Here is a 21,348-nt window from a genome sequence, read left to right on the forward strand (position 1 = left end):
GTGGATTGAACCTTTTGTTATTTAGATCTTGGTGCTCCAAGAGTTGATGCCTTAAAGGCAAGTTGGTCAGATAACAATTTGGTTACACCAGCTCCCTTAGCCGGTTTGGTGGTTTTTTTTTTTTTTAAGATTTATTTTTTTTTAATTTTTAAGATTTTATTTTAATTAATTTATTTATTTGTCGGGGGGGGGGTGTGGTGGAGAACACAAGCAGGCAGAGAGGCAGGCAGAGAGAGAGGAGGAAGCAGGCTCCCCGCCGAGCAAAGAGCCCGATGCGGGACTGGATTCCAGGACGCTGGGATCGCGACCTGAGCCGAAGGCAGTGACCCAACCAACTGGGCCCCCCAGGCGTCCCTTAAGATTTACTTTTAAGGAAACTCCACCCCCAGCGTGGGGCTCGAACTCAGGCTGCAGAAATCAACAATCAGGGGCTCCACTGACCAAGTCAGCCAGGTGCCCCTGCGTGGTTTAACTTTTTTCACTCTTGTACTCTCAGCCTTCCTGTGTCTATTTTACATGTGTCTTTTATAAACACAATAGGGCTGGAAGCTTCTAGAAAATCATTGACAAAGGTATGATCATGACGTGGATATATAAAACCCATCTTAGTTTTGTGTTTGCCCATGGTCCAAATTCATGTTTCTTTTTTCTCTTTTCTTGGCTTTTTAAGAAGTGATCAAATAACAACAACAAAATCAAAATAACAACAACAACAACAAACAAACAAACAAAACAAGACTTGATCAAGTCTCTCTCCCTTGACAACCCCCATGTCCACCCCACACCCAACACTGTCTTGGAAATGACCCATTCTGTTTCTACTCTTTCAGTGGTTCTCCAAGACATTAAATCGGCAAAGTCTAAAGTTAATGCGGTGTTTACCCGCCTTCCAGACAGAAAGGGACTCTGTAATACTTTGTGCCTGGCCCGCCCCTCCTGAGATGTACCAGCATTGTTCTGAACACTAAACCATATGTTTACTGTTCCCTTTGTGTATATCAGATTTTCTTTATGGAAAAATGTCCTCCTTCCACAAGAAGGTTCTTTAGATGTTTCTGTATTAAAGGTCTGTTGGTGATAAAATCTGTTGTCATCGGGGCGCCTGGGTGGCTCAGAGGGTTAAAGCCTCTGCCTTCGGCTCAGATCATGATCCCAGGGTCCTGGAATCCAGTCCTGCATCGGGCTCTCTGCTCGGCGGGGAGCCTGCTTCCTCCTCTCTCTCTGCCTGCCTCTCTGCCTGCTTGTGATCTCTGTCAAATAAATAAATAAAATCTTAAAAAAAAAAATCTGTTGTCATTTCTCTGAATACGCCTTTGTTTTCTTCATTCCTTCTTTTTTTGTTTGTCTAAAGATTTTATTTACTTATTTGTCAGAGAGACACAGCAAGGCAGGGAACACAAGCAGGGGGAGTGGGAAAGGGAGAAGCAGGCTCCCCACTCAGCGGGGAGTCAGATGTGGGGATCCTGACCTGAGCCAAAGGCAGATGCTTAAGGACCGGGCCACCCAGGTGCCCCTATTTCCTTCATTCCTGAAAGTAACTCATTCATTGTACACAATTGTGGGTTGACAGTTGTCTTTCACACGACTTTGAAGATATCATTCCCCTGTTTTCGGGCTCCTTTTGTTGCTGGTGAGACATCAGTAGCCAGTGTTAATTGTCATTTCTTTTAGGACAACATCTTTTCTACCAGCTTGCTTTGGGAATTTTTAAATTTTTATTTTTAAATTAGCTTTTTAAAGTAATCTCCACTGTCCAACATGGGGCTTGAACTCCAGACCTTGAGACTGAGAGTAGCATGCTCTACTGACTGAGCCAGACAGGAGCCCCTGCTTTGGGGATCCTAGTGTTCGTCTCTGGTGTTCTGCACCATTCATTCTATATCTATTTTGTTTTTTAAGATTTTATTTATTTACTTATTTGTCAGAGAGAGAGTGAGAGAGAACACAAACAGGGGAAGTGGCAGAGGGAGAAGCAGACTCCCTGCTGAGTAAGGAGCCCAACGGGGGACTCGATCCTAGGGCCCCAGGATCATGACCTGAGTCGAAGGCTGACACTTAACCGACTGAGCCACCTGGGTATCCCTGTTTCTATATTTGTTATAAAGTATTGCTGTGTCCTGGAACTGTGCCACGTAAGCAATGCTGAACACAGTGCTGTGATGAGAACTAGATATGTGGATTTCTTCTGTTTGGGAAAATTCCCTGCCATTATTCCTTCGAACATTGCCTCTCTCCCAGGGTCTCCTTCAGAACTCCCACAGAGTTACGTCCGAACTGCTCATGCTATCCCTTGTTTCTCAACCTCTCTTCTTTTGTGCTTTTTGCTCCATTCTGAGTAATTCCTTCAAATATATCTTCAAGGCTACAGATTCTCTCTTCTGCTATATCTATTCTATGAATTAACCCAACCATCGAGTCTCTAGCTGTGCATTTGCAGAAGTTGTGTTGCTTTCCTTTTAAATTCTACCCGAAACCCCAGTCTCCGCATTGTCACGTCCTGACCCTAAAACCAAGAAGTCTCCACGGGCCCTTGGCCACATCTCCTCTTTGGGGGCCTGTGTCCCAAGCTGCGGAATAAGGTGGATATAGGAGAAGAGCTTTCATATTGTGCCCTGGGGCCCCAGCCTCAGCGTGGCGGTAGCACTGGGGGGCTCTGTCAGACCCGCTCTGTTTTATACCCTGGCTAAGATTTCTTTTGAACCGAGGGAAGGAAAAACGTCTCAAACTGCTGGGCTACGGGAGCTCTAAGCTCAAGTCTGTGAATCTGTGTGTAGATCTTCGCTATGATAATGTTTTGTGTTGCAAGGACCTCTTTTATATTTCTATTTTAGCCAGAGGCTTCCATTGAAGTTAAACAATAAACTGTCCCTGCTCCCCTTCCCCCAAGGGACTTAAAAACAAGTCCCCGAAACCAGCTCCAGGTGTGAAGGCCAAGAAAAACAAGACTGTACCCACCTGGAGCCTAGCCCTGACGTAAGTACAGCCATCTTGGCAAAGCAAAAGCCGGCACCTTGCCCTGGAAGAGTGGGTTAGCATCAGAGTGGCCATCCTGAAGGCCCGGAAGCCATTTCACTGAGCGTCCCTAACCAGCCCACAGGGCATACGTGACTTGAGACAAGAGAAAGTAGCTAAAACCCGAAAAAACAACTTAATCATATACCACCAGGGCGGTTAGGTGGTGGTGCTACCAGGACCAAATGTTAAAGAAAAACAAATAGTTAACTTGCACAGATCACAATCCTGCAAGACAGGAATCTCCCTTGGTTTGCAAATGTCCTGGTGATTTACAACAAAAAGGCCATCTCTTCAATGGCCCAATTTCCAGAGACAAATGGCTCAGTGCCTCGAAGCCAAAGGTCGCCCTCCCCACCACAAAACTGTGGGAGGCTGAAGCAGAAGGAAATGTAGTTAAGGTGAAAGTTCTTCTAAATCTCACTTAACCGCCAGGGTGACACCGGGGTGGCAAAAAGGTTAAACGAAGTTAAACTGTCAAAGTGGGGCGCAAGAGATGTATGTAGCCATGAAGAAGTGCCTTGAAAATGCTGTATAAACCCTTAGCGTCGAGTGCTCGGGGTCCTTGTTGAAACCCACTGCTCCGGGCGGATACTTGGACCCCAGCGAGCTGGAAATAAAACCTCGCTGTGTGACTTGCATTACCGAGAGTGTTCTCTAAGTGAGGGGTGGTCGACTCCGTACCCTAACAGTATAACCCGTTGAATCTGTCAATAGTCTTTAGATTCATAGGTATGAACACAAGCTCTCGACTACCTGGGGAACTGGGCCCTCCGGGTTCTGCAGTGGCCAGTGAAGACAATCCCTGTTTAGTACTTCCTGACCATTTTTTCAAAACTTGTAGAAAGCACTTAGTAAGTTATGATAGAATTGATAATAAATGAATACACAAACAGATGGTCAGACTGGTGATGGGGCTCAGGACATGCTCCCCTCAAATTCTGGCATTGTGACAGACCGAACATCTTAACCTCAGCGTTTGAAAAAAATGGCAGAAGCAGGAAAGTCACTCTGACCCTACCCTTTCCTGAAATAGGTCCTGAATCTCCTATGTGAAAGGTGTTCTCCCTGTACCAGGAGGAAAGAAGATGATTCTTATCACCAGAGACGGGGAATTTATAGCCAAGAAATCTGTATAAACAAACCTTGTTAATTTAACCCTTAACTTCCTGGTTAATTCTTCACTATTCACTACCCCAGGCCAGACCCTTTGTCTTGTCAATTCCTTTTTTTTTTTTTCTTAGATTTTATTTATTTGACAGAGAAAGAGAGAGCAAGCACAAGCAGGGGGGGGAAGCAGACTCCCCACCGAGCAAAGTGCCTGATGCGGGGCTTGATCCCAGGACCCTGATATCATGACCTGAGTAGAAGGCAGACGCCTAACTAACTGAGCCACCCCAGCACCCCCGTCTTGTCAATATTTCACACATTTATTGTTTTCTTGTGTGAAAGTTATAAAAGCCCCCTGGTCTCGTCACTTTCTCAGGCCTTCCTTCTCTTGTGAAGGTTCTCGTATACATGTACAAGTTTGAGAAAACATACATGCTTTTTTCTCCTGTTAATCTTTGTCAGTTTAATTTTCAGACCCAGCCAGGGACCCTAAGAGGGCTGAGGAAAATTCTTTCCTCCCCTACACTCGCCACCCCATCCCTCTCTCTCTGAATATTAACCCAGTAAACAGGGAATGAGAAACACTGATGTTACACATGGTCAGACTTCACTAATCCTTGAGTCAGGCACTGTGAGTACCCCCACTTTTCAGATGAGAAAACTGAGTCACGGTGAGGTTAAGAGACTGTCATGTCTCTTACCTAGCCAGTCCCGGGTTGCAGTAGGGATTTGATCAAGGCTTGCTGGCTCTAGGGCCAGTCTGGAGGGAGGCTGGGAGAGTTGGGATTTTGAGGCTATCCTGGGGACTGACTCATAGGATGGGCCTAAGGCGGGGGCTCCTGCAGGTACGGATGGCTCTGGCCCCGTTTTGGCCAACAGAAGACAGTGACCTCTCCCGGGACAAGGGCTTGCCTCTGGTTCCCTCAACTGGGAGGCTCAGCTTTGTGAAAACAAGAAATACAAGATTTGGAAACTAGCCAAGTGGCTTCAGCCCTCACCGACAGGAGACCAGAGGCATGAGAAATTTCCTTCCTGTGGCCAACAGTTTCCGGAATGGCAGACGCTCTAAACTAAAATACAGAGTACTTCCAAGTGTCTACAAAAGCTGGCCTCACAGTGAGAAGCCAATGTGAGAAGCCAATGTAAGAAGCCCCATTTTCTCAGTGTGGCTCATCTGGCCTTTCCTTGAACTTGGCCTTCTGCCGCCCACCCTCTCAGTCAGTGGCAGATTGAACCCCAGGCTGCTCAGGCCCTAAACCTTGCAATGGTGCATTCTTGTTTTTCTCTTCCGTCCTGTCCATGGGTGAATCCAGCACCTTGCCTTCAGAACATCTCCAAGAGCAGCCCTGGTGGGCGAATTCCTTTCAAACCCACTGGCTGGGCACCAATGAGCCTTGAGGCTGGAACACTTCCTTACCAGGAGATAAAGAGCCCATGACAGCCTGTGCTGACCTTGTCACCTCGTGTGGGAATATCATCCCATTTCAAGGCCAGGTTTGTTCTTTTGTTCTGATTACACATGAGTGTCTCATGGCACCTCTCCTGCCCATGGCTATGTCTGTCCTCTGGAGGAAGGGGAGTGTCCTTCCCCTGTGGCAGGAGAGAGGTGAAGAGTGAGCCCACTGCCCTGTGTCAGTTACTGCCAGCCCTAGGGGACCGACGTGACCCTCCCACCCTGAGGCTGATGTGGTCTTTTCTTGGTGTGAGTAAAGCGTGGTCCAGCCAGTGCGCGGCTTTCCTTGGTGCCTCCGATTGCTCTGACAGTGGGCAGAACTGCCTGATGTCCTTCCCTGCAAGGGACAATCGGTGCCCACTGTTCAGCTCAACACGGCCACTTGTCACCATCCGCATCTCTGCCTCCCAGGCCGAGCCACCAACATTGTCCTTTTAGAGTGTGAGTCAGATTGTGTCCCATTCTGCCCAAAGCCCTCCAGCGGCCCCCGTCTCACCGAGAACAAGCCAAAGTCCTCAAAATGACCTACTAGCCCTTTGCTACCTGGTCCCTGTTGCCTTTCCGACCTCATTCCTTCTTCCCTCCCGTGGCTCTAGCCACTCCAGCCTCCCGACTGTGCCCAGAAACAGGCTGGGCAGCCACAAACCTGCTCAGGCCTTCCTGTGAGCTGTTCCCTTGCCTGGATCCTCTCATGCCATATTGAATCCACCCCCCCCCCAATTCTGGTATCCCCAACAGCTAGAACACTCTAGCTCCCATAGGCTCTTGGTTGCTTGTTGAATGAATGTTAGGATGACAGTTATGAGATCAGCTGTTTGGAAAGACATCCCACCGGTGGCCCTCACTATCCCTGTGTCTCTGATGGCACTCTTCTTGCAGGACAGCCCTCCAACTCCTGGGACCATTTGTCCTGCATGGCCAGGGAGCCAGAAGGGCCTAGAAGATTAAGTCAAGTCACTGTCCTCAACTATAGGGCAGCCCTTGGCCAATGACCAGAAAGCCTGGGCCCCCTTGCTTTGCACCAAGCCAGACACTGCGTTCAGTGTCTGCTTCTGGGGACCCCTACCTAAGACGGGGGCCTTCCTCGAACCCCATAAAGATCTGGTTGGACTTGAGGATCTGGGACTATGAAGAACCGGACTCTCTGAACATACCCTCCCCTCCGCTTGACACAGGCTCTATTAGCTGTGCCCCTCCCCCCCCACCTTTCTATTCCCTTTGGAAACTGACATACTGACCACATACACCCAGGGGAAGGCACAGCACAACCTGTCGTGTGCCAAGACCCGGTCTGAACAAGAGAACCAGAACTGGGGTTTTTAGTCCCATACCCCAAACGCCACACTTCTCCCCTACCCAAGGCTGCCTCAACCACGGACTCGAAAGATTCTCCATCTAGTCCACACTTCTCTATTCCACTCCATACACACTCGTGAACGATATATGGTATTGCTTGGAGGTTTTAAATTCAGGCCAACACTCTCGCATTGCTGATACCATCCTGGAATCTGTTTTGCTCACAACAGGGCGACTCATGTCCACAGAAAGGGGATCTGGTTTATTCCCACAAACTGCCAAACCACAGCCATACAATGAATGTGCCACAGATTATCTATTTGTCCCCTTCTGATGGTGGAGCTGTTTCCGGCTTTCCTGCAGCTGCAGCCACTCTGGTCCAGAGCACGGGTCCCTTCCCAGGGGTCTCTTCTGGAGCTCTTGCCTCCTGACTGAGGACTCTTAATAAGTCTATTTCCTGAGAGCAGGCACCAGAGTTGAGCCCTGCGGCCCTCGTGCAGCGGTAACAGGTACCGAGCCCCAGGGCATGGATGGATACAGGCGGGTGGTGGGGTTGTGCACTAGGCCTTGATCTCTCTGTACCGGAGACAAGCCGGGATGGCCTGGGAGAGCCAGAGGTCAACACTCGGTCCAGTTGATGTAGATTAGGACCCTGGCCATGGGGCGCCTGGGGCTTCTGGATGGGTGTTGGTCCCAGTCGGCCCTGAAACCAAGACACGGGGTCTGCCAGGAAGAGGTCGCCCCTTGCCTACTGACCCCACATCGTCACAGGATCACGGAGCCACCCGCCAGCTTCACTGTGGCTTGGGGAGCTGCAGGGCCAGGCACTACACACTCGGTTCACATCATCACCCCCAGGGCTGGCACTGGCCCTTTCCCAGAAGACACTGAGGTCAGAGACGTTAAGTCGCTCAAAGGCACACAGCCAGAAAGTGGCTGAGAGGGAGGCAAACCCATACCCAAGTCATCGGACTCAGAGGCACGGATGCCCACTGGCCGCACTGAACAGCGCCCTCTGCTGCTGGGACCGAGGCTAGGCCAAAGCTGGGTCACCAGCATGTGTTTCCTCCAGCCACAGCAGGGCCGGCAGCTAAGCCCCGCCAGCTTCCCTGCGGGTTCAAAGGAGAAACCTTCCCAGGAATGGCAGGTCCAGGCCCCAGCACAGCTGGGAGATTAACCATGGCTCAAAACACCCCAGCTACGGATTCCCCAGACCTGAGTGCCATGGCCATGGGAAGGGCAGTTGGCGGCCATGGGGGTTCTCAGGGCTGCAGACGTCTCCTGCCTCCAGCCCCAAGGTCCCCAAGCACCAAGTTGCTAGGCATGAGAAGCACAGGGGCCTCACTTCCATGCTGGACTGCTCTGGGGGCTGATCATGACCCAAAGCTCTCAGAGCTTCTGTGGGCAAGGTTAACCAACTGTGGGCAAGGCCTGGCTCAGGTACGGCTGGACAGGGCTGCCCGGAGCTGCTAACGGAGGCAAGGAAAGAGACCACAGTTGCCAGCCTCAGACCAGTGGGGTACTTTGAAGGGAGCGGAGGCCTCAGGGAGTCTGGGACGGATGTGCACGGGGCTCCTGGCCACTCAGGGCACTTGCCTGGGGTGATGGGGAACAGGAGAACACAGTCCAGGAAAGGGGCGTGGAGGTCAGGGACAGCTCTGGAATGCCATCCAAGGCACGAGGAGGGCGATGCATCCTGGGCCATCTCTGGGGTCTGCTCCACTGGCCCCTGCGCTGGGCCAAAGCGGACTGGCTTCAGTACCCTTGCGGGGAGTGACCTCTCCCGTCTGAGCCTACAAAGGGGTCTGTGGGAGCCTCTGGTGAGTCAATCGTCTGGTAGTCACTGCGCTCCTGTGACAGTCCAAGGAAACCTGGGGGTGGGGGGGAATAAGGGGGGAAGGAAAAAACGAAGGGTGAAGACTCACGACGGTCTACTGTAAGTCCAAACCAAGATTAACCAGGAACGACAGTGACGGTGGCAGCAGCTCCCCCAGCTTTAAGCAGGTGTTCAGCCAACCGTCCCATAACCCCCCAGAGCAGGTATTGGGCAGCCCCACTTTACAGATGGAGAAACTGAGGGTCAAAGAGTTGAACTGACTTGCCCCCAGTACGGTGCTTGAAGCAGAGGACATGAAAATTCAAGCCAAGGCAGCATAAGCCCAATGCCAGTGCTCCTGGCCATCACGCTGGGGCCTTCTCGGAGCAGCACGCATCTGAGCAGAGGGACACCCAGCCGTGGGCTCACAGCCTCCTCTCCCGGGCACAGTGGACACCGTGTTACTGGATCCAGAAGGCCCAGAGCTGGCAGTTTGCAGAGCCCAGAGCCCTGAGCTGGGGGTGCAAGGTAGGGGCGAGGGCTCTAAGTGCCCATGCTCTTTGCTCCCCTCCCTGCCCTGCACACTTGACCCTGAACAAGTCCCAGGGGCTCTGGGCGCCAGCTCCCTCATCTGCCTAATGGGAGAAACATTACTGGCCCCCCCTAGCCCCAGGGCAGGCCAGGGCGGAGATCAGTCCCAGGGAGGTGGCAGGCCCCTCTTGCCCAGGCCCAGATGCTCCCCTCTGTGGGTCATGGGCCCCTCTGGGCTGCTTTTCTTGGGAGGGAACAGTGGAAGACCACCCCCCACTCTCTCCCCACCTCTCTGAGAGAAAGGAGATGAGCAGTATGTGAGAGAGAACAGGAAAACGGCCCAGCCACCATGAGCAGGGGGTGTGGGAGGGGCTGCGGTGGGCCAGGCTGAGGTGACCGGGACGTGAGCAGGGCAAATTCAGGGCCAGCTTCGGCCGAGGCTCCATGGTGCATGCCAGCAGCCCCTCTCTGTTGGCCACCCAGACCCCACACGGCAGGAGGGCAGGCTCTAGGCCCGCAGCTGGCAGGTGCTGAGAGGAGGGGCCAGCCTCGGGAATGCTGACAGGTCTCAGGCTGCAGGCCGCCCAGAGCCATCGGCGGGACTGAGGCACACCCAGCTGCATCGGCGCTCAGCCCTGGGGTTGAGAGGGGGTTCTGGTCCCGCTGCCAACTCTGCCCGCAGTCGGATGCCCGGGAAAGCTCACGGGAGGCGGGGATAGGAGCACTGGGCTCGTGCAGCAGAGACCGGAGCTTTTATCCCTTCCAGCCTGGTTTTTGGGGTCGGCACCAGGCCCCGCCCCCACTGCCCCTGTGCCTTGAGCCCTTGTCCCCCAGGGCAAGGTCAGCTCACTTGGTCTGCGGGTCAGGCAAGACAGAGACAGGGGAGACGTGGTAGACGGCGCTGCCAGCACCCTGGCCAGCAAGAAGTCAGTCAGGGAGCCAGCCAGAGGTGGTGGCCTCACCAGTACAGAGCGGGAGCTCACCCCCACGCTCCCGGTACATGTGGTAGACGAAGCAGCAAGACAAGGGCTTGAGGAGCAGGCTGAGGATGGCCATGCCGGCACCGAAGCGCTGTGTGTCCGTGAAGCTGGCCTGCCGGTAGAAGACGCTGATGTGGACGATGTCCAGGAAGATGGTGGCTGCCAAGCCACCGAGAAACTGCAAGGGTGACCACGTGCCATTAGGGTTTGTGCCCTCCCTGATGCTCCGTCCCGTGCTCACGGCTGCCCTACCATGTAAGCCAGATGGAAGCTCCATCCCTGCCCGCCTGTGTCCTTAGGTCTTGCTGGAAAACAGATCGGCTAGCTTGCAGGACCCAGGTCTGGACCCAGCCTGTCACCACTCCCCCTGTGACGTGGGGCACCAAACTTGGTTCTAGAGCCTTCGAAATGGAAGGTCCCATAGAGTTCACTCAATCCATCTGCACCATGGGAGTCCACTTTTCAGTCATCCCGACAGGCCCGTGTGGGAGCTCTCGCTGCCCCTCGGGGCTGTGTCCGCTCTGACCTCACGAGGTAGAGGAGCTCCCTCTCCATGGGGCTCCCCCCCGACTAATAGGGCCCTAGAGGCGGGTTACCGGGGACATGCTCCAGTGCCCTCGAGAAGGAGCCAAGCTGGGGCGCCTGGGGGGACCCACCCGTGCTTCCTTCGGGGAAGGCAATCAGCAGACTCTGGGTTCTCGGAGCCACGCAGGCCGAGAAACGGGCCAGGCTAGAGAGGACACACCTGGGCTGGTAGCTGGGGACGGCTTCTTCACAAGGCTTAATGGAAAACAGGGAGCAAGGTGGGGGGCCCTTTGCTTACAAGGAAGAGGTAGGGCTGGGATGGGTGAGGGGGCAAGAGTGGGGGCCACAGACCACCCTGCTCCCCCCGCCTCACCAGACTTATGGCGTCGACGGAGTCCCTCTGAGCCACGGCCCACACGCCCACCGCCAGGATGGTGAAGTTGGCCCAGGGGTAAGGGCCCGAGAACGTGATGCAGCCCCTGTGGGAAGGAGCACCCAGGTCATGTCCGGTGACCGCCCCACAGGGGCCCACCCCTTCCCCTCCCGCAGGCCCCCTCTTTCCCACTCCTGAGTCCCGGGCCCTCTTCGAGGAGGGCACAGGGCACTTGCTCTCCTCCTCCCCGGCTGGGTCCTGGAAACGTCAGCAAAGCCCATTGCCTGTATTTCCCAAGTGGATCCCCAATCTGGCCACATCCCTCCGGCTCCAAAACCCCATCCTCTCCGGCCAGAATTTGTCACCGCAGCCTCTCCCCGTGCACCTCCTTACTTCCACTCCTGCCCATCCAGGCCCTTCTCCAAACAGCCAGGAGTCGTGTAAATCTAGGGACGTCACTCCTCGGCTGAGAGTCTCCCCCAGTTTTCCTTCCCACTTGCAACAAAATACACTCTTCTCGTGGCCTGAGGAGCCCTGTGGGCCACGGCCCGTGATGCGGTCGTCGCCCCCTTGTACCTCCAGCCACTTCCCGCACAGCGTCCTCTTCCCTGAACACAGCCCTGTCGTGTTAGTCTCAGCCCCATGGGGACGCCGAGACTCGTTCCCAGACCGCCTAGTTTTAAATACCAGCTTGTGACTTCCTATTTTATTTTTTAGGGCATCGTTACCAACTACCATCTGATAGGTTTACTTCTTGGTTCGTCAACCCACTGAAAATATTAGTTAACACAGAGCCCCTAAAAATGTCCTGCACGCTTCTCGATGCTTTAAATGAACTCACTTATGTGCATTTATGTTAACAACTCTAGAAAGGAGGCATGATTATTATCCCCATTTTAAAGATGAGGCAACTAAGGCACAGAGAGATCAAGTAACTTGCCCCAGGCCACACAGCTTCTAAGGGGCGGAGGTGGCCTTTGAATTCAGACAGCCCGGCTCCAGAGGCCGCGCCCTCACCCACAGTAGTCATGGGAGCTCCCGGCACGCAGTGGGGCGCCTCATTAACTGACATGACTCTGAAGAGAACCCTACAGAGAACGTAGGCAAAGCTGTGAAGTCTAGAACGTGACTTGGCTCGATAGTCTTTGAACAAGTCACCTGCCTTCCACTCAGAATCTTCGGGGGTATGACTGAGAAGTCTCTATTTGGACCTTGCTTCCCCAAGTCATTAGCCATGACCTTCACCGTCTGCTTTATTCCCAGCCATTTTACACATGCAGTGTACATCGAGGTGAGCAACAGGCACACGGAAGCCAGCGGTCTCCAGTCCTGCTTCCGCAGGGCAATGGCCCCACAGCTCAGCAGGTGAAACAGACAGTAATCATGAGATCAGTCCGTAATGCTCGAGCCTCCTCTGTCGCAAGGCCCTGGGGTCGGATGAACGCAACACGCTTCTCCCACACGGCCCCTGAGGGCTGTGCCATCCTAATACCCATTTTACAGATGGAAACCTAAGATGGGCCAGGGCTCACCCAGGACCTCGCCAGGTCCATCTGAATCTCTGTCTACCATCTCTGGGCAGGAGTGTGATATAAGACTGCGGCCCACCCCTAAGCAAGTGACCCCACCCCAGGTCTAGGGTCATGAAGTATCCACTTGCTAAGCCGGCTCCTGGACGCCCTCAAGAAATGTTAGTGGTTATTACAGTTTCTAAAGAGGGGCTTTCACCATCCAATGACCTTAGAAGGTAAACAGAAAGGTCAGTCATGCTCTCATTTTACAGGTGACAAAATGACTCAGGGAGTCTAACTGACGGACCCAAGGTCAAAGACACACAGAGCTCTGGCTGGCAAACACCCCTGGCTGCCTTGGGGAGTCCAGCAGGCTATGTGAGACTGGCCCCCTGGCTTCAGCACCTCATACCTTCCAGATATAAAGGCCTTGAGGGAGGCACCAGAGTCACGCCAAGCCCCCAAAAGGACCTGAGCATGTCTGGAGGAGAATCTGAGCTGTGGGGACTGTCCTGGGCCAGCCACCTCCCCTAGGATGAACACTTGAAGCTTCTGGGTGTGTGTGGGGGGGAGTAATGGCAGAGGCCTCTGGAAACTGCCTGCCCCTCAGACATTCTTGGGACCTGGGGAGCTTGCTGATGACATTCTTGACAAAGCTGTTATTTAGTTCTGGAACTGGCAGGGAGACACGTGGACGGGAGCCTGGGGGGATGTGGACCCGGATCCCGGGAGACAGGAGGACACAGGAGTGGACACCTGCGAAGTCACTCACCAGGTCGTCAGCAGCCAGTGAACCAGCAGGATCATCTGCGGGAAGGAAAGAAAAGAACGAGGAGTGACACCACCATCTGGGGAGAGGTAGGGAGAGCTTCTGGAGGCAGAACACACAGTAAGCCCCTGTCTAGCGCCTAACAGGGCTTTACAAATGTCTGTTAAAACAAAACAGAATAAAACAAAAACAAGAGAACACCAGCAACAGTGAGCAAAGCAGGCGTGAAGGAGGAAGAGCGCAGGTCAGGCCTGGGGGAGCCGCCACGTGGCTCTGCCCTACTCCCTTGGGGCAGCAGACACCCACACCCCCTCCTGCTTCACAATCAGCTCTGGCATCAGAGGATATACCTGGACTGGAAACGGCTGAGGGGGAGGGGCGGCGTGGGACTCACAAGAGGCTGGTTTCTTGGCACACCGGGGCTGGTGTATGGTATGGGGCACAGGCGTTGTCTGCCCCATGCATCAAGGGAGCACCAGAGGCAAAAGGGGAAAAGCAGGGGGAGGGGAGCGGGAGACCAGGGGGAGAGGCGGGCCTTGAGGGCCTCAGCGTGGATTTCATCCTAAGTGCACGGAGGGAAGCCAAGGAAGGCTTTTCTGCAAGCAAGGAACTTGGTAGGGTTTAAGAAAAAAAAAATCCCTCTGGCTTTTTTCTAGATTTCTGTACCTTTCCACAACCCCTTTCATTGTCCCATACGTCCTTAAAAATCACAGCCCTTAAAATCACAGCCCCCTTTGCTAGGAACTTGTCTCTACTCCTGGTAATCAAAAGGGTCCCTCTTGGAAAGCAGATGAAGAAGGAGGGAGCAGACGCTCTGGGGAAGGGAGGGCAGCTGTTGGCTGGAGCTCCCGAAACCGGAGGCCGCTCTGTACTCAGGGACAGGCAGGGACCAGCCAGGCCAAAGGGAGGAAAGCGAGGTGTTCCAGAGCGGGTACGTAGGAAGATCAATGGGGAGGCAGGACCCAGAGCCCAAAAGAGGAGGAGGGGGTGGGCCCGAACCGGCAGGGGACCAGAAGTCCTGCGTCAGGAGCTTCCATGGGGTCCCAGTGGTAGACGAGGGACCTTAAAGGAGTTACTCAAGGGACTGAGGGCAGTAAGCTGGGGGGGGGGGGGGCGGTGCCAAGAGCCTGGGGCGGGAGCAGTGTACCAGCCTGGAAATGAGGGCAGACACAGCAAGGGTGTGCAGTGAACAGCCCAGGCTTCCGGACCGGTGAAAGGGCAGAAGTGCGGCTTGCACCTGTAGGAAAAAACTCTGGCTGTGGAGGGGAAAGCCCTCCGAGAAGAGGTACTACTTATCGTACACTTGCTGTGCGCCAAACGCCTCACGCCCCCTTCTTCGGGCCTCACAAGAGCCTCTGGAACAGATACCATGATCGTTCCCATTTCACACACGGGAAAACTAGACTCCAAGGAAAATTAAGCTGATCCAGATTCCACCGATGGTATGCGGTGAAACTCGAGTTCAAGTGTAAGTCTGACTCCACTGCTCCCAACCTTCACAGGGCGGGGGGAGACTGGGCTTTCAGCGGAGGGGAGCTTGTGACAAACGAGGACGTTTTCTGCACGTGGGGGGGAGCTCAAATCAGAGCAGGTGGCCGGGACGTCCCACCTTCACCCCCAGGCCCCGTGCCAGCGAACCCAAAGAAACCGTGGCCCGAAAGCAAGGCGTTAGGCTGGGAGAAGAGCTCTGCAAGGACCTTACGGCTCCTAACCTTGCGGAGGGGCTGGGCCTCTGATGAGCCATGTCTGCACCACAGAAGGCTGGCTCTAGAAGGCAGCTCCATGACCGGCTACCTCTGTTTGCTCTGGACGCTTCCTGAATGTGGCCACCACGCTGTGTTCTGTACACAGACGCGCTTAACCCTCACAGCCCACGGAGGCACCACTTACAGCTGAGGAATTGGGAGGCTCGGAGGCGAGTGACTTGCCCACGGTCACACAGCTGCCCCGTGGCAGAGCCACAGCTCAAACCTGACTGTGACCCTTGTACTGCCTGACCACTAGGCCTCCCTGGGGCTGGGCGGGTGTGCTCCTCCCATTACAAAGATGGGGAGACCGAGGGAGAGGAGGCTTAGTCGGCCGTGGGTTTCTTTTCCCAGAATTCTCAAGAGACAGGATGAAATGGCGCTAAGTTTCTCAAACATTTCACCCGGCATAGAACATTCTGGAAATGGAAAAGAAGCCAATGTAGCTGGATGGAAGACAGTGGAAGACAGACAGGAAGCTGGGGGTGGGCAGGACCAGGCCTGGGGGTTGTGGGGAAGAATTCTGATCTTTATCTCAAGAGCCAACCACTACCCCCTCTGTCTTCACAGGAAACCCTGCCCACAGAGGGGAGAAACCCTGCCCCAAAGACCATAGCATGTGACCAGCCGCAGTGGTCCTGGTGTCCGGCTTTCAGACTAAGAGAAGATACCGAGGAAGGGAGCACGGGGGAGGCAGCTCACATGAACACATTTCTTCTGAAAATCAACACCTGAGACTTGCCCGCTGTTGGCTTCTGTTCCAGAAACCGTCTTCATTTTCAGGTGCTCTGGTTCTCACACCCAGACCACACACACAACGGGTCATTAACACTTGGGTGCTTCTTGGCCCTGCAGAGCCCTGCTTGAAGAAGGGGAGGTGAAAAGCTGAGACCCGGAAACCAGCGGATACACAGGCAAGCCTGTGGGGAAAGGGCTCTGTGTCACCTGCGAGACAAAGATTTATCCAAGAGCCAGAGAGACCTGGAACATGCAGTGAGCGCCTGCCCAAAGTCCAAATTCAGCCACCTGTTTTGGGAAGAGCACAACCTGGAAATACAGAGGATCCCTAAGGACATACAGTGTCCCCTCCATGTGCCATCACTTTTGTTTTATAGTTAAGAAACTTAGCAGCTTTTGATCACATCTCTTAAGCCCCTGGGAAAAGAAAGCCCCAGAAGACAAAGTCTCCTCTTCCTCAGTCTCCCCATCTTTGTAATGGGAGGGCACAGCCACCCAGGCCTCCAGAGGCCTGCTGTCCAGGAGCACTCCAACCAGCAACCGAGCCAAATGGGCCCAGCTCTTCCCGACACAGGAGGGAATAGTGACTCATCTCAGCACAAAGGACTGTCTGCCCGCTGCTGGGGATGTTTCTGGTAACCAAGGGGACACCAGGGATTCTCAGGTACTGCCTGAGAGACTGGGGAGGGAGGCACTGGCCTCTGAGAATGTGACTGGGCAGCCCTTCCCGGCTGGGCCAGAGCAAAGACAGACCGGAGCTCCTGGACTCTTCATATAGTGCTCGGCGCCCGGGGGCTGCCTGGCTCTTCCCCAGAAGACAGGGAAGGAGAGGGCAGATGAGCCAAGGCAGCCGGGGGTTGCAGGTGCTGGAGTGGAGGCGTGGGTTCTGGTCCAGGGGTCATGTCCCTTTGTGTCTGTGCCCCAGGTTTTGTCTCTGAATGGAGGCAATCCCTTCTTCCCCCTCTCCCACCTGCTATCCCTCAACCACAGAGACAGGTGTCTCACGGTCACTGAATGAATCCACATAATGACCGTAAGTACCTGCATGGAACAGGTATCCTGTGTTAACAGCGTTAACAACACAACTCCTGGTACCAGCCCGGACCTGCCTGCCATGTGTCTGCACTGCCCTGAACACTTGGCCACCATGTGTCGGGGGGGAGCAGTCATGTTCTGTTACTGATGAAGATACTGAGGCAGTGGGAGATTAAGCAATCGGCCCACACCGTGACGCTTACAGAAAGAGAGCTCAGAGCCAAGTGTCCCAATCGCTCTATCTGGTCTGACTTTTTCTGCTACTAAAAATGTACTGCCCCACCAGCTCCAGGACCACGGGATCCTCCTCTTATCACCCTAGAAGGTAGGGTTTATTTTTATCTTCCTTGTACAGTGAGGAAAGGATCCTCAGAGAAGTTAGGAGACCTGCTCAAGGTCACACAGCTAGTAAGCGGTCATGACTATGCTTCGCCATCAGGATCTCGAAGAGTAAGGGAAGGGAGGATGGAAATGAGGAGGTTTAACTAGAAGGGAAGGCTAAGGAGAAGCCAAGGGGACGTGGGGACCAGGACTCAGACCCTTTGTTTGCTACTGAAGGCCCAGGGGCGAATGGGGCAGGAGGAGACTTCCTAGACAGGCGGTAGACAGACCTAAGGTCGACAGATTAATATGGGGAATCCAGTTCTCTTAGTCCTGTGTAAACACAGCCCGTTACATGAGGTAAAAAGGTCTCCAAGGATAGCTGAGGCTGAGACCGAAGTCAGGAATGCCAGGCCAGGGAGGCAAAGTTAGGCAGTGGTTAACTGTGTGGGCAACGAAGTCAGATATGCAGATCTGGTCCCAGGGAGCCAGGGCTCCATGACCGTGGACGCTGTGTGATCTTGGGCAAGTCACCTGACCTCTCGGAACTGCCGTTTGCACTTTTATGAAGTAGGGACCATCACGCCTGTGTCACGGGGTTGTTCTGTGGATCTAGTGGTACAGGGAGGTGGAGAGGCGTGCGAAACACAACACAGTGCCCGCCGGGTAGTCAGCCCTCAGTGTGCGGCCATTCTCATCGCCATCACCATTAGGAAGTTGGCCTGCTGAGTCCTTAACCAAATGCTACACTGCTCCCTGGGCCCTCCTCCCTTGGCCTTTTTTCACAAGACCTCCTGAGCCCAAGTCTGCTCCTTTCTAAGCTTGTCACAATGTCATTTCTCCCAGGTGGGACTCAGTTAGGGCCCTTTGTGTGAAGGGCCTGGGGCAGCTGTTTCTGACAACTGGCACGAATGACCGCTCTGGCGGGGCTGGGCATGAGCAGGATTCAACCAAATACCACGGAATATGATATGAGGGAAGGCAGATCCACAGGGTGCGCTCTCCCAGCCTCCCGGGCAGCCCTGATCTCACAACATCCCACTTAAGCGCCTACAAGCAAGGAGTCCACAGCCGCCCTCCCTAGGGTGGCCAGATTTAACAACAACAAAAATACAAAATGCCCAGTTCGTTTTGAATTTTGGTTAATAAGCCTTTTGTTAGTATGATCCAAATATTGCCTAGGATAGACTTACGCTGAAAAATTATCCACTGTTGATCTGAAATTCAAATTCAACAGGATGTCCTTTATGTTCCTGGCAACCTTGGCCCTTCAGGGCCTCCCAGCACTGACTTATCTATGATTGGTGGCAGCTAAAACCTTTGGAAACACGGGGTCCTGTTTCCTAAGCCAAGGGAAGGGCCCCCCTTCACTCTGGGGCAGAGAAAGCCAGCACAGCTCATACCTGTGGGCGTGCTTCGACTGTAGGCCCATAAAGTTGCTCAAAACAAACAAACAAACAAAAACCAAAAAGCCCTGGACAGACTAAGCCCTCCCAGCGGATGGAAACCATCAAAGCCAAAGCCAGCCCTAACTGGTGGCCAGGAAAGGGCAAGGCTTTGAAGTCTGACCCTAGTGGGTTCAAAGCCGGACTCTGCCACTTAATCCCTGTGGGACTTTGGCAAATTACTTATCTGCCCCAGCCGAAGTTTGCTCAGGAGTAAAAAAGGTGACAATATCAGCTTTCTCAGAAGGTGGCTGTGATCAAATGAACTGCCTGGCACGCCACAGATGCTCCAGGAACCAGGGCTCCCTGCCCTCTCCGTTTCACCTGATGCTCTCTTAGGAATGATTTTAGGCAAAACTCTCATCAGAGAAAAGGCAGGGGGCACTGACTCCAGACACTGCCTGGAACACAGGGAATGCTGATAGGAACAAACCTCGGTTTCCTCCTATAAATCAAACTGGCTGGAAGCCTCTGGGAAGGAAATGAGGATAAGGGAAATCTGCCCGGTGAAGTCCTAGTAACCCAGACGTGGATCATGTGTACTTTTGTGCTCCTCTGTCCCTCAGAGGCCTTCGGTGCTGGGTACCACGTGTGCTAAATGCTTTGTCACTGCGAGTAAAAGGGTGTTTTCAGATACAGTCTCAAGGGGACAGCACCGTGACCCCAACTGGCAGGTTTGGGCCGACGTTCACACCTTCCAGCCCAAAGCTAAAGGCCCCAGCCCCTCTGGGGCCCGCGCAGCCCAGAAGCAGAGCCCGCCGGGGGCGGGGACAAAATGAAGAAGCCGCTGGCACCCAGGAGCTGAGGACATGCCACAGGAAATGAAGACAGCCCAGGAAGCTTCGCAGTGTCTCCCTAAAGGCACAAAGTTGGGGTTTTCTGTGTCTAAGTAACTACTATTGGAGTTCCTGTTTCTTACGAAATTAGGACGCTGGATTTAAGCGCTTTGGAAACCACTGGTCTGGGCGTTTCGGGTTTTCTTAAGTTGATGAAGCCGACGAAGCAGCGCGGCGGTGCTGGACGTGCCGGTGGACCGTCCAGCCCCTCTTTCGGCGACGGGCAGGTGTCCGCCCCGGGACCCTACCCCCGCGCCCCGGGCTCTCAGGGCCCGCCCCGACCCCGCGGCTCCCTCCCTCCCTCTCTCCAGGGGAATTCTGGGCGCGCAGGCCGAAGCGATCCTCGGGCTCCCGGGGCAAGCGGCCGGAGGCGCCGAGGCCGGAAAGGGGAACCGGCGGCCCTTTCCCTCCTCCACCGCCTCCAGCTCGCCCTCCGTCTTCCTGCGGGCCTTTCCCTGGATCCCTCTCCCTCCAACGGTCGGTCTGCCCACGTCCTGCCCGCCCGGGGTCCACGTCTCTCGCTGTCCCCCTACCACCCCCTCCTGCCCCGAGCTGTCGATCCTCTCCCTTCTGAAATCCTTCTTGAAAAAATCAAACGTCCCCCCGCCCCGGCCGCACACTTTGGGGGACCCGCCCTGCCCGCACCGCGCCCTGCCCGTCTCCACCTTCAGGTTCACGGCAGGCAGCTCCATCCCGACCCGGCGAAGGGCACCTGCGCGGCAACCGCGGGGGCTCCTGGGCTCCAAACTCGGGAAACAAACTTGCCGGGTCCCGCCCCGCCCCGCCCCGCCCGGCCACGTGAGGCAGGTCACGTGATCCCAGACCCGGTTGCTAGGAGACGGCGTCCCGCCGCGTGCGCCCTCCTCGGGGTTTCTCGCGCCCGCTGCTTCCCACGCAGTTCGGCGGGCTGCTGGAGAGTATGGGGATCTGTGTCGCCAAGGGCGCGGTATCTTGCTTGGTTAGGATCCCCACAGATGGACTGATGGGACCACCCGCAGCCGAAGAACTCGGGGGAACGTCCAGGTGCCAGCCCCTGAAGTCTCACCCCCGAGGGCATCCTCTCTCCTTCCTCCGTCCTCGCTTCTAAGTGGAGACGTTGACTGTTCGTCTACCTCTTAGGATCCTTGAACTCATTCATGTCGTTGATGAAAAACTATTCTGACACTTGCTGGAGCGGTAAGGGAGAGTTCATTCAGGACTGTTGCCAGAGGGGTATTGCAATAGGGGGAGAGTGCGGAAACTCGCTTTCCGGGACAGACAGCACAGGCGCAGACGGAGGGAAGGGATCCGTGGGTGGAAAACACCGAGAGGAGATGTAAAGGGTAGGGAGATTCTTGCTAAACAGCAGGATTCTTGCCAGAAGCAGCCCGGGACTTAGACACCAAAGATGGGGAACGGGGAACTTGATCAGATATGGAGGGTGACCAGATATCAAGGGTTGGGGGAAACTCGCTCAACGGACTCAGTAGGATTCTTGCTAAAACCGGATCCTGCAGTCCCAGCAAGGACGGGCTGAACAGAGAAGGCCAGGCCTAGTTTAGAATAGGGCTCAGAGGAACCTAAGGAAAATTTGGTCAAGGATAGTGTCTTTGTCAAGGTCAAGTGCCCAGAACAGCATCTGTCATGTAGTAAATGAGCAGTACGCTGGAGCTCTTGTTATTACCAATACAGAAGGTCATTATCGATATGATGGTTGGAGTCCGCTGGAGTCCGTATGCCAGAAACGTTAGGAAAATCTAGCTGGAAAACCAGCAGGAAACCTATAGGACACACTTGTCTCCAGAAGGAAGGAAACTGGAGAACAAACAGATTTTATCTAAACACTGTCTACCCCTCAATTGTAAATGGGAAG

General features: G+C 54.3%; 1 protein-coding gene across 5 annotated transcripts; it reads right to left on the minus strand.

The window, feature by feature from the left end:
* Positions 1-7,022: 7,022 nt before the first annotated feature.
* On the minus strand, positions 7,023-20,277 carry AGTRAP (angiotensin II receptor associated protein). Of its 5 annotated transcripts, none has more exons than XM_047723689.1 (6): positions 20,162-20,277; positions 13,380-13,414; positions 11,097-11,202; positions 10,855-10,978; positions 10,202-10,376; positions 7,023-8,742 (listed from the first exon to the last, which is right to left on the minus strand). In XM_047723689.1, the coding sequence occupies exons 1-6, from the start codon at positions 20,186-20,188 to the stop codon at positions 8,712-8,714; spliced, it is 498 nt and encodes a 165-aa protein (XP_047579645.1). In that variant the 5' UTR covers positions 20,189-20,277; the 3' UTR covers positions 7,023-8,711. The 5 variants fall into 5 exon arrangements, with proteins under 5 accessions (XP_047579645.1, XP_047579648.1, XP_047579646.1 ...); XM_047723691.1 differs by having other exon boundaries at positions 8,605-8,742; positions 10,181-10,376; XM_047723692.1 differs by lacking the exon at positions 10,855-10,978.
* Positions 20,278-21,348: the final 1,071 nt, after the last annotated feature.

Source organism: Lutra lutra, chromosome 4 (genome assembly GCF_902655055.1).
Source record: "Lutra lutra chromosome 4, mLutLut1.2, whole genome shotgun sequence".
NCBI classification, from domain to species: Eukaryota; Metazoa; Chordata; class Mammalia; order Carnivora; family Mustelidae; genus Lutra; species Lutra lutra.